Source organism: Nelusetta ayraudi, unplaced genomic scaffold, assembly GCF_046127955.1.
Source record: "Nelusetta ayraudi isolate G7.1 ecotype Tasmania unplaced genomic scaffold, CSIRO-AGI_Nayr_v1 ptg000136l, whole genome shotgun sequence".
NCBI lineage: Eukaryota > Metazoa > Chordata > Actinopteri > Tetraodontiformes > Monacanthidae > Nelusetta > Nelusetta ayraudi.
The window spans coordinates 6,438,407-6,451,370 of NW_027466186.1; the positions used below are offsets into that span (position 1 = coordinate 6,438,407).

The 12,964-nt window shown below is 46.4% G+C and overlaps 1 protein-coding gene across 2 annotated transcripts; it reads left to right on the plus strand.

Moving 5' to 3' along the window:
- Window positions 1–155: 155 nt before the first annotated feature.
- Window positions 156–12,956, plus strand: LOC142879441 (ATP-dependent translocase ABCB1-like). 2 transcript variants are annotated; one of them, XM_076012756.1, is made up of 28 exons: window positions 156–318; window positions 506–561; window positions 806–881; window positions 1,746–1,902; window positions 2,003–2,060; window positions 2,229–2,420; window positions 2,538–2,709; window positions 2,787–2,911; window positions 3,543–3,714; window positions 3,805–3,918; window positions 4,570–4,680; window positions 4,782–4,907; window positions 5,076–5,279; window positions 5,359–5,529; window positions 5,863–6,024; window positions 6,130–6,321; window positions 6,465–6,614; window positions 6,704–6,805; window positions 7,038–7,115; window positions 8,248–8,331; window positions 8,422–8,625; window positions 8,717–8,817; window positions 8,923–9,063; window positions 10,154–10,310; window positions 10,418–10,615; window positions 11,425–11,631; window positions 11,900–12,046; window positions 12,123–12,956. In XM_076012756.1, the coding sequence occupies exons 2-28, from the start codon at window positions 515–517 to the stop codon at window positions 12,327–12,329; spliced, it is 3,855 nt and encodes a 1,284-aa protein (XP_075868871.1). In that variant the 5' UTR covers window positions 156–318; window positions 506–514; the 3' UTR covers window positions 12,330–12,956. The 2 variants fall into 2 exon arrangements, with proteins under 2 accessions (XP_075868871.1, XP_075868872.1); XM_076012757.1 differs by having other exon boundaries at window positions 6,468–6,614.
- Window positions 12,957–12,964: the final 8 nt, after the last annotated feature.

The following is a 12,964-nucleotide window of genomic DNA, read 5'->3' on the forward strand; positions in this document are numbered from 1 at the left end:
CTTACACATCGTGCGCTCATTTCGCCAGGCACGTCGCTATAAAAGCGTCCGGCTGGGGTCTCTTGTGACGTCACGCTGATCGATCACGTTCTCCGAATGAAGATCCGCCCTGAAATTTGATAACGGTGGCAATAAAGCCACGTGAGGAGGAGTAGGAGGAGGAGAGGAAGGGAGAGGGTCGGCACAGACAGTTTGCGGTCCGGCCGTGTGATCTGTTGCTGCTGTTTCACCTCTGTACAAAAATAGCAGTCACAGCAGAGAGGAGCCGGAGTCGGTAGGACTGAACAACAGCACCTCTCAACACACCGCTTCGTCCAGGTTCTGCCCTTTTTTTGTTTTTTTATCTCCCTCTTAACAGTTTCCAATTTATAGCGTTATGTTTACCATGATGACGTCAAGTACGAGGGAAGGGGCTTCTTTTTTCTTTTTTTTTCTTTTTTTTTAAAGGAATGGCTTTCCGTTAATTCATCACAAATTCATTTTAAGATTTCTATTTATCTTACAGAAGGCAGACATGGGCAAGAAACGAGAAAAGAAGTATGAAATGAATGGAAAAGTGGGGTATGTTTTTTTTTTTTTTTTAAATCTCCTTTACAAACAAATGTATTTTTTATATGTTCTCATATATAGATTTCCACCCTGGTGACCGGAATTGTTTAGACTGTTATTCTCAATCTGATTATTGGATGGAATACGACCTTCATTGTCCCAGTGGAACCAAATAAGAGAGCATCTCCTGTTAACAGCGCCTGCTCAAAGTGCCACAGGTGTTATGTGACGTTGCGTTGTGTGAATCTGACTTCAGGAGTGATGAGAGCGATGACAAGAAGAAGAAGAAGGAAAAACCTCAGCCGGAGCCCATGGTCGGTCCCATAGCTGTGGTAAGCCCAGTCATCTGTTCGTTAATAGGAAACAGCAACTGCTATGTGCCTTGTGGTGAGCATAGAAACAATTCTCTCCCTTCTCACATGAGACGGAAGCTGACGTACGTGACATTACGTTACTGTGAGCTCTTTAGTTTCACTTCTGAACATTGTTGGCTTCTCATTATTACATCTTTAGAAACTATAAGAGCATCTAACTAAGGCTTTTTTTTTCTAGTTATCAAATCTCCACAATGAACCGTTACGGGTGAAAAGGTTCAAGTGTTAAGAGCCTGTTTGGTTCACAACTTTATAGTTTTTCAGTATTTTTGCATCACAATATTAAACGTGTGTGTGTGTGTGTGTGTGTGTGTGTGTGTGTGTGTGTGTGTGTGTGTGTGTGTGTGTGTGTGTGTGTGTTTTTAAACTGAGCTGGAGGATGGACTTCAGCGGTGTATTTATTTTTAAAGCTTTTGTGATTTCTCAGAGTTGTGAGAACAGCTCAGAACAGAGAATGTTGTAATCTTAACCAAGGAAACAGTGAGATGGCTCTGTGCGTGTGTGTGCGTGCGTGTGTGTGTTAGTGTGCGTGCGCACGGCTCAGTGCACACGCACAGTAGGGGAGCCTTGCAGGGAGAGAGGATGGGAGTGCTGCACTTCCTCCTGTTGTTTGGCTGGACTGACTCTACAGCTCCCCTGCTGTCCCAGCATAATGGCTCATTTGAACTTCACTTGTTCCTTTTTCTTAACAAACCATTTAAATTCTGTTACCGCTGACCCAAGATGGAAAAATTTCACCCGATTCATCGCAATCGGGAATCCCAAAGGCTTCGCAGTTGCTGACTGCCGCCCTCCCCCCTCTGCTGTCTCCTCGCGCCACAGTTCCGCTTTGCAGACGGCTGGGACAAGCTGCTCATCTTCTTCGGGACGGTGATGTCGATAGTCAACGGCACCACGCTCCCCCTCCTCTGCCTCGTGTTTGGCGACATGACGGACAGCTTCATCATGGACTCCACGGTTCCAAACATAACTTTCCCAAGTGAGTTTTTTTTTCCTAGTTACAGTAGAGCATACAAGTAAGTGAGAAGAAAGATATTTTTAAGGATTGTTTGTTTAAAGGTTTCCTTTTGTGATTGTAGTTCCCACAGGCATGCCCGACTTCATGGCAAACAGCACCTTGCAAGAGGACATGCAGAGGTGAGATTTCAGTGCTTTGAATGTGTAAGTGCAAGTCCTATTCCGCAGGGTGCAGCAAAAGTTGTGTGACGTTCAGAGATTCCTCCGCCATAGTTTGTTTTGTTTTTCTTTTTTTTGGGGGGGGGGTGATTTCCTCTGAGCTCAAGTCCACGTCCTGCCCTCTTCCAGATACGCCATCTACTACTCCATCCTGGGCTTCGTGGTGATGGTGGCAGCCTACATGCAGGTGTCGTTCTGGACGCTGTCGGCCGGGCGCCAGGTCCGACGCATCCGCAGCCGCTTCTTCCACTGCATCATGAAGCAGGAAATCAGCTGGTTCGACATCACGGAGACAGGAGAGCTCAACACGAGGCTCACAGAGTGCGTGGCCCGCCGAGGACTCGGCTCCCTGTGAAAGTCCCTTTCCTTCCCGCTTGTGTCTTTCAACTGATGTTGTGTGCTGGGTTTTGTTTTGTTGTTTTTTTTTGCCCCGTGCAGTGACGTCTATAAGATCCAGGAGGGTATTGGCGACAAAGTGGGCTTGCTGATCCAGGCCTACACCACCTTCATCGCGTCCTTTGTCATCGGCTTCATCCAAGGGTGGAAACTGACTCTGGTCATCCTGGCTGTCAGTCCTTTACTAGGCATCTCAGCTGCCTTCTTCGGCAAGGTGAGCAACCTCCAGCCTCCCTCTTATCTGGCTCCTTGGTGCTTCTTCTCATCAGTGTTTCTTTTTTTGTCACACAGATGCTAACAAGCTTTACCGCCAAAGAGCAGAGTGCATACGCTAAAGCTGGAGCTGTTGCAGAGGAGGTGCTGTCCGCCATCAGGACTGTGTTTGCCTTCAGTGGTCAGAACAAAGAGATCAAAAGGTGCAACCCAGATTTATCATCATTAGTAGTAGTAGTATAGTACATTATATATTACGCACATTCTTGTTCAACATGGACACGTTCTCCAGGTGATTATGTGTGATTAGACAGATTAGTTGTTTTGCTGCTTCCAAACAGTCATTTTAACAAAGCTGAAGGAACGGGAACAAGGTTGAATTTTCCTCAACATCATCTAAATAAGTCACATCAGCGTGTTCCAGTCTTCTGCCTTTCTTTCATTTGCTTCCAAAAACAAAATGCATGTGCAGAGTGACACCAGAGAGGGTGCTGCTGGTGTCACTGTCGCTTTTGTCCCAGAAACCGTAATCGCTCAAAGTTCATTGTCGCTTTAACACGATTTGTGAGAAATTTATGACGGCGGACATGAGGGTTTTTTCTCGTTAACAAAGATGGTCAAGAGAATGTTGGCTTGTAAACGGATCACTTTCCCCAGGGGTGGAGCCTGGAACCAGATGGAGCCGGAAGAGAATTTGATTTGTGTTTTCAAATGATGTGACATTTGATGCTTTGAATGCCATTACAGTCACTGTATATATATTTTTTTTTTTTTCTACACAAGCATGCTATGCCTTTAACCGTCACTGATGCTTCTGTATGTTTTGCAACACAGATATAACAAGAACCTGGAGGATGCCAAAAAAGTTGGAATTAAGAAGGCCATTTCCTCCAACATTGCAATGGGCGTCACCTTCCTAATGATCTACCTGTCCTATGCTCTGGCCTTCTGGTATGGGACCACACTTATCCTGAATGATGAGTACACCATTGGGAATTTACTGACTGTGAGTACATGTAACGTGTCAAATAAACCCCTTAATACAATTAAGAGAGAGAGCATTTGTCGCCAATGGTGGTGTTTGTGTGTCCTTCAGGTGTTCTTTGTTGTGCTCATCGGAGCCTTCAGCATTGGACAGACCACCCCCAACATCCAGACCTTTGCCAGCGCCCGTGGAGCCGCGCATAAAGTCTACGCCATCATTGATCAAGTAAGCCGTTCAATATTATTTCTTTTGGATTTTTGTGTAGTCGTTCTGTTTTTTTCTTCTTTGAATATTTCGCCTGTGGCAGAGTTGTCACTTTGTATCGCTGAACATGCCTTTCATCGGAGGGGCACAGCGGGCGGCCGCTTTGATTGGTCAGTCATGAGACGTTGGCTTTCCCTCTAATTAGACCACCTGCTGCCTGGATAGATTTCACTGGTCATTTAGTCGTCATTTCACAGCTGTGGTTGTAACTCGTTGTAGCTTTTCTCTGAGATTAAAAGTTCTTTAAATATCGCATCAATATCACGTTATGGAGAAAGCAGGCTTGTTTATCAAGACCTTATCCAAAAGATGTGTGAGGGTCGAAATGAACGGCAGGAGAGGTGGTGAAATTGATTGACAAGGTTGTAACGATAAGACTGGATGTATTGAAAATACATTTGTGTGTCTCTCAACATTAAGAAAAGTGCTTGAAACACAAAGAGCTGTGGAAATAAACATGATCCTTGTTAAGTATGCAAACAGAGAGCGAGCAGCCTTCCTGCCATTGTCTTTTTGATGTGTTGATAAGGATCAGGTTGTTTGTCCAAGTGCGGCGACTAGACTTTTCTTCTCTATCATTAATACAAGTATATCCACTGCATGTCTCTTTAGGAACCGTTGATCAACAGTTTTTCAGAAGAAGGCTTCAAGCCAGACTCCATCACTGGCGACATAGAGTTTAAGAACATCCACTTCAACTACCCGTCAAGACCTGAAGTCAAAGTATGTGTCATATCAGCACCATTCGCTGACATCTGAGAAGGAAAAAAGGAGATTTCAAAATTTCAAACCTGCATCTTATGTGACACTGTTGCTACTTGTAGATATTGAACAGCATGTCTCTGAGGGTGAAGAATGGACAGACCTTTGCTCTGGTGGGCAGCAGCGGCTGTGGCAAAAGCACCACCATCCAGCTGCTGCAGAGGTTCTACGACCCCCAGGAAGGTTCTGTAAGTCCTGTTTCAACAGTGGCACTGATTCCATTTTTTGTCATGTGAGCTTGTAGAATATATATGTACAAGTTTCCTTTTGAGAAGGGAGATATAATGCAAAAATGTGAAACAAATTCTGAGTTTGTTCCGTATTCTAAGAGTGCCTGTTTGGTTCTCACATGTTAGATATTCATTGATGGACACGACATCCGCTCCCTGAACATCCGCTACCTGCGGGAGATGATCGGGGTGGTGAGTCAGGAGCCCGTCCTCTTCGCCACCACCATCGCAGACAACATCAGGTACGGCCGACCGGACGTGACCATGGAGGAGATCGTGCAAGCCACCAAGGAGTCCAACTCCTTTGACTTCATCATGAAGCTTCCTCACGTAAGACCACATTCCTGCCAGCCAAGTCAAGACACGTGACCGTCACTCACCAATCATCAAACTCTGGTGGTTGCTTCAGAAATTCGACACTCTGGTTGGAGACCGAGGCACTCAGCTGAGCGGAGGACAGAAGCAGAGGATCGCCATAGCTCGAGCTCTGGTGCGAAACCCCAAAATCCTCCTTTTGGATGAAGCCACGTCTGCGCTGGACGCCGAGAGTGAGACCATCGTTCAGGCTGCGCTCGATAAGGTGGGAACAGCCACAACATGTTCTGCCCTTTATGGTCCAGAGGGTTTTTTTGTAACATCTTCGCTTATTAAACAGAGCTGGAACACTGTGGATTTCTTCTAAACTCTTAGGCATTGTTGATAGTGTTGCTCCAAGTAATCATTGTTGTACAGTTGAAACCCAGAAGTATTCTCAGCTATGGGAATATTGAATAAATATTGTATAAATATATGTTTCTAAATGTTTTTTGTGATTGTTTCCAGTCAGACTTTTAAGACCACAATCAGCTACATCTGTGTGTTAAGGGGCGCTACCAGTGTTGCCCATCATCCCCTCATCTGAATTTGCCTGCAGGTGCGACTCGGTCGAACCACCATCATTATTGCCCACCGACTCTCCACCATCAGGAACGCCGATGTCATCGCTGGCTTTGATAAAGGTGAAATCGTGGAACTGGGCACTCACAGCCAGCTGATGGAGAAGAATGGGGTCTACCACACCCTGGTGACCATGCAGGTAACACGCACGCACGCACGCACACAGATGCAGCGTCGAAAATCATAAAGTCTGTCGGAGCAGCCGAGTATTCAATGATCCTGTTTGTTGGGTTCGTCACCGCAGACATTTCAGAAAGTCGAGGATTTGGACGATCACGTCTATGAAACTCCGTCTGATGAAAAGAGCGCGGCGATGGAGCCCTTCTCACAGAGCTCTGTGTACAAGAGGAAGTCCTCGAGAGGCGCCTCGTTCGCTTCAGATGGAAAGACGGAGGATAAGGAGAAGCTCAAGTACGACCAGGACAAGGCAGAGGGGGTGAGCTGGAGCTTCAAATATTGTCTGAGCCTGAAAATTGAGTGGAGTGGAATCAAGGCGGTGCTCGCTAAGCCACGATCTGCCATCCACGGCTTACTGTCCCTCCGTCCCACAAACCTACTGACTGGGTTCTGTCCTGTCAGCAGGATGACGAGGCCCCGCCAGTGTCCTTCTTCAGAGTGTTGCACCTGAACAAAGCCGAGTGGCCGTACATTTTCGTCGGAATCATCTGCGCCGCCATCAACGGGGCGATACAGCCCGTGTTCGCCGTCATCTTCTCCAAGATCATCACCGTGAGTGACTTCACAGCGTCTGCGAGCAAAATTCACTGCAGCATTCTTTTTCGGAGCGACACACGAGCTCTCCTCACTCTCGTTCCCAGGTGTTTATCGAACCGGACGACGTCATCAAGGAAAGAACCTCCGTGTTTTCGCTGATGTTTGTTGGTATTGGATGCGTGTCCTTTGTCACCATGTTTCTGCAGGTGGGTGTGTACAGCGCACACTCGCATACAAATACCTCAAAGAAAAGGTTTTAGAAAATGAAGTAGGAAAAAGATGTTTTCCTCATCGTGGCTGCGATGCTGCTTAGAAAATTGATTTTTCAAAGTGTTTAATGCACATGTAGCTCCTACCCCTACTCCTACTTACATTCAGCTCTCTGGTCAACTTGTTTGTGTGGAATGGTATCACATTTTGACTGCCAACTCCTGACAGGGCTACTGTTTTGGTAAATCTGGAGAGGTGCTGACACTGAAGCTAAGACTGAGTGCCTTCACAGCAATGCTGAGACAGGTGAGTGCATGAACCTGAAACCGAAGGTCCCATATTGTAAATAATCCAACATGCGCAAAGGTGATGTTTAACTCAGTCAATGCTAGATTATAACTATGGCCTTGACACTGGAACACTGGACTCAACTGCACGACTCTGGACTTAGTAAAAGTACTAGCAAAACACTCAATGGAGAAACAAAATGCTCACAAGGAGGATCAACAAATGAAACACCAAATCATTCACATGGAGGAAAAGACAACGTTGTCACAAAGTTAAGCCTGGACAGGACGAACTGACACTAGACCAACGGAAATGTACACTATACAGATACACACTAGGGATGGGAAGGTTAACCGATACGTATCGATACACGGACACGCGCGGGCACGATGCGAGTGCATCGGTAGAGCAGCCGTGAATCGATGCAATTTTGGGATTAAATCTAGATGCATCGGTTTTTACGTCTGTCACAGACAGATACAGCACTGCACAGCGCAGCACTGCACAGCGCAGTAAATAACACCACAGCGCTGTTAAAATAAAAAATAGACCAGGCGCCGAAACGATCGCTGCGCGAGCCAGCCACAGAGGTGCGTGCTGCTTCAAGTCTGGCGTGAACGACACCATCGTTCAACGGCTACTCGTGCAACGACTCTACAGCCAAAAGTGCCCAACAACAAAGAACACTGGCCACTGCCGGACTCCTGAATTCTGGCGCAGCGGAAGGGGTGCTGTGCTGAAAGTTACAGCACTGCGCTGTGCTGTTTGCTTCACCCCGATCATGTGGATCAACTGATATTCCTAAAGAAAAACCTCAGAGTGGAACGAATCGTATCGTATCTTTAATGTATCAAATCGTTGGTAGTGTATCGAGATACGTATCCTATCGGCCACAGACCAGAGATGCACAACCCTACTATACACACACGAGGTGCTGGGCTGCAGGTAGAACAAACAGGGCGGAAAGACTAATTACACAGGTGTACACAATGAGAAAGGGAGCAAGAGGGGAGAACACAAAATGAAACAGGAAGTTAAGACGAGACAACAGGAAAAACACAAAACCCGACTGTCTCGCCTGATTCCCATTATAGTCAAAGCAAATTTGGTAAAAACGACATGTGAAAATTTGACGTCTTTGTTGCCACAGGATCTCGGCTGGTTTGACAACCCGAAAAACAGCGTTGGAGCGCTGACGACCAGACTGGCCACAGACGCGGCTCAAGTTCAGGGGGTGAGTCCACGAGCCGATGCCGAGCCGAGCCTTCGGGTTGTTTCCCCTCAGGATCAGTGACGCTGACTGTATATTTATGTCCCTCTCAAGGCTGCCGGTGCTCGTCTAGCGACGCTGACGCAGAACTTTTCCAACATCGGCATCAGCCTCATCATCGCCTTCATCTACGGCTGGGAGCTGACCCTGCTCATCCTGGCTGTCGTGCCCATCATCGCTTTCGCTGGAGCCGCCAATATCAAGATCCTGGCTGGACACGCTGCCAAAGACAAGAAGGAGCTGGAGGCGGCTGGAAAGGTCAAATGGAAGTTTAGGATTTAAGGAACAGCCCGGTATGGCGTTGCCTTGTTTTTTTGCGGTCTTGAACGCGGCGTCTGTCTCCCAACAGATCGCTACGGAGGCCATCGAGAACATCCGCACAGTCGTCTCTCTCAACAGGGAGCCCAAGTTTGAGTCCTTGTATGAAGAGAACCTGACAGTGCCGTACAAGTAGGATCATTTCTCCTCAAAATCTTCCCAGCGGACGCCCGGCGCAGCGTTTTGTGTTTTTCCTCTCTCTCTGACGCCGCTGTCCGTCTCGCACACTGGCTGCAGGAACTCCCAGAAGAAAGCCCACGCGTACGGCTTCACCTACTCCTTCTCGCAGGCCATGATCTACTTTGCTTACGCAGCCTGTTACCGATTCGGCGCCTGGCTGATCCAGGCGGGCAGGATGGACGTGGAAGGAGTGTTCCTGTGAGTACACAGCCAGTTTGAGGTTTATAGATAGATATAAAAAAATATATACATTAAAAGCAGCATCCAGACTGTTGCGCAACAGTGATGAGATATGCCAATTTGTGCCGGAAGGACTGACGAGTCATGTAATGCAGCTTTTTAAATCATTAGCCCGGCGCGGTGAGATGTGAAGGGCCGCTGAGAATGGGTGCACTGCACCTACACACACACACACGTGTGTGCACACACACTAGAGACACTTTTACCATGTGACGTAATTGTAGATTCACATGCCAACGTTGCACGGCCAGCCCCTTTTTCTTTCGCGAGGAGCCGTCGCCCGCAGCGCTCACCAGGCTTCCAAGCAAAATAAAACTACAAATAATATAAATAGATATTAACTTTTAACCCACAAGGAGACTTTACGCAAACACGTTTGATTTTTGTCTTGGTCCCTCTTAAGGTCAAAAGTCCTGTACTGTTGCCTACAGCCTTCCAGTCTGCGTGAAACGTTATAAGTAAGCCAGCTCGCCTCTCCCACTGGAACGCCTGGCCAGTAGACTTTTACTGGCCAGGCGTTCCACTGGACCTGGCGTGGTTGTGTGTTAAATATGACGTCTTTTTCTTTGAAAAAGAGAGAGAAAAAAGCAACTTTCTCTTACAATAAGAAAAGATGTGATTGTTTCGCAACAGAATTTCTGTGCGCTTGTTTCCTCACAGAATCGTTCGGAATCACAGCCAAAGTCTAATTGGTTGTTCCTTCTCTCCAACAATATGTTTAAAACTGTGTGTGTAGGCACATGCGACTTTGAGTCATGTTTTAGACCCGCTGATATGATTATGTCTAGTATGTCTTTGACCTTTGCAATAGACTTTTTACCAATTTATGATACTCCCTGGACAAACAAAGCTTAACTGGCAGGTTTTTTTTTAACAACCAAAGAGGAGTGGGGGTGTTTTTTGATTATTTTATTTTTTTAAACATTGGAATGCCTTTTGCAAAATGCACATCAAAGGTGAAGATCATTATCTCGGGTTCACCGAGCCTTATCTAATGGCGTGAGACATGAGAAGTCATTGTTAAAGAGTGTTTGACTTTCCTCGCCAGGGTAATTTCGGCCGTCCTGTACGGTGCCATGGCTGTCGGAGAGGCCAACTCCTTTGCTCCGAATTTCGCCAAGGCCAAATTGTCCGCTGCCCACCTCATGATGCTGATTCACAAAGAATCCCCCATTGACAACCTGTCAGAGAAGGGCCAGTCGCCGGTACGTCACCCACAGCCTGCGATCATTCAGGCTGTAGCCGTCACGAGGCCTTTTTACGACTCGTCTGCCCACAAATTTCTCTTATGCCTAATCTCTCCACCCTCCAGGAAAAATATCACGGGAACGTGGTCTTCAGCAACGTCCGCTTTAACTACCCGTCGCGCCCCGACGTGCCCATCCTGCAGGGTCTGAACCTGAAGGTGAAGAAAGGAGAGACTCTGGCCCTGGTGGGCAGCAGCGGCTGTGGAAAGAGCACCACCATTCAGCTGCTGGAGAGGTTCTATGACCCCCGGGAGGGGCAAGTGGTGAGAAGACAAACACAAACACAGCCAGGGCTCGTCACGATTGGTTGGCGTGGCCTGTGCCTCTTCACCTACTGTCAGCGGGCTGATGATTAGCAACGTTTATAACCTCTTTACAGCTCTGTTGGTCAGATTTTGCGCATAAAGACAGAACACAATCTGCTTGCATGTTTTTATCTTTACTGCCCAAGATTTGCTGTCTCTTAAACTGGGGGGAGAATATCTGTTCATTTGACAGTATGTACAAGTTCAAGGTGCTTTTAGATGCTTTGTAAAAGTTGATCATTTAAATCCCTTGATTTGATAGCTTTGTGATTATTGAAACCATCAGATGATTCTCAGTATTTGCATATTTGATCCAACCAGTGTTGCATAAGATATTGACGTGTTTCATGTATTTTCATAAGTTATGTCATGTATGCAGTCCTTCAGTACAGTTTATGGGTTTGCTTTTGAAATTTGATTTATTCTCAGTGGTCAAACTGACCAATTTTCAGATGACTGAGGTATAACAATTTTACAAAAAAATAGATTATCAGTAAATAGTACATTTTGCCCATTAGCCCATTAAAACCGATGCTTTGCATGAGGACAGCAACTTTACTAACAGTTGTGAGGTGGTCTGAGATCTTTGATGTACCAATGTATCACCTTTGTGATGTTTCAGACATGAGCCATTAAATGTGTTTTGATATTATGAGTCCGGAGAACGGACAAAGAGTTAGAGAGCCGAAAAAATTATCGACTGCAGATTCTGACATCCTGCCTCGTCACTTACCCTTCAATAACTTCTGTTGCGTCGTCTTTGTTAGATGATGGACAGTGTGGATGTGAAGGAGCTGAACATCCACTGGCTGAGGTCCCAGATCGGCATCGTGTCCCAGGAGCCTGTGCTCTTCGACTGCACCCTGGCTGAGAACATCGCCTACGGAGACAACACCCGTACTGTGGCGATGGAGGAGGTCGAGGCTGCTGCCAAAGCTGCCAACATCCACAGCTTCATTGAAGGGCTGCCTCAGGTAACCACAGCGGTGTGCAAATCTGGATGTGTTCTATATCTGTCATTTCTTAACTGAGAAAAACGTGAAGCCATTCCATTCTGTTTGCCTTTCTTCATCTTACACAATATTTTGAAAAAACATTAAGGTGAATATACCCTAGAGACACTACAGATAAAGATCACTTCTAATTATGTCTATAATGAAGCAAGCAGCAGGAAATAGTTTTCTCAGAACTGACTTTATTCCGTATGGTGATAAAACATGATTTCTTTTCATGTGCGAGCAGAAGTACAACACTCAGGCGGGCGACAAAGGAACGCAGCTGTCCGGTGGTCAGAAGCAACGTATCGCCATCGCCAGAGCCATCATCCGCAACCCCAAAGTGCTGCTGCTGGACGAGGCCACGTCTGCACTCGACACCGAGAGCGAGAAGGTGGGCTTCTCCGACCCTGAGGAGCCACCACTGGCTAATTAAATCCTCCTAACTGTGGTCTCTCTGCTGTCCCCAGGTGGTGCAGGAGGCGTTGGATCAGGCCAGACAGGGCAGGACGTGCATCATCGTAGCCCACCGCCTGTCCACCATCCAGAACGCAGACCGCATAGCCGTCTTCCAGGGAGGAGTGGTGGTGGAGCAGGGCACGCACCAGCAGCTGATGGTGAAGAAGGGAGCCTACCACATGCTGGTCACCAAACAGATGGGTCACCACAATGACTGAGAGGACACAAGAGGACAGCAGAAGACCAAAGACGGGAAGGATTTGCCACTAAAAGCTCTTCCCTCCAAAGAACCTTTGAGCAGCTTTAGTGGGCCACTTGTCTACTACTGTATTGTCAGCATTGTATCGGCTCCTGTCTCACACTAACGGCCAGTCCTTTCCTTTTCACTCTTGTGGCGAAGCCGCTGACTGAAAACAAAGCTTTGCCACCGCTGATTTCTGACGGCAGAAACTCGATTAATGCTGCAAACACACTGGATTATAAATGCATCAAAATGCCCAACAAAGGGATCATAAGCCCCAATGAGATTTGTTTACAGTTTATTTATTCAGGTAAATTGTTTAATAATTGTATTGCTCTCCTACAGTTTGTTCTCCTTTCTTCTACTTGCTTGAATTCAATTGAAGTGCCTGAAATGTATGACAGAGTGAAATGTTTTATGAAAAGATACAAAAAACTGTGTCAAAAGAAAAGACTGTACTTGTTTGAAATGACATGAATGCATATAAATGTTTTTTTCTTCAAAAATGCACTTAATTATTATCTTGTTGGACAATATATGCTGTAACTAATAAACTATTAGTTAATAAATGTCTAATAAAGTTTTATATTCAGAAAATAAGCCATCGACTTG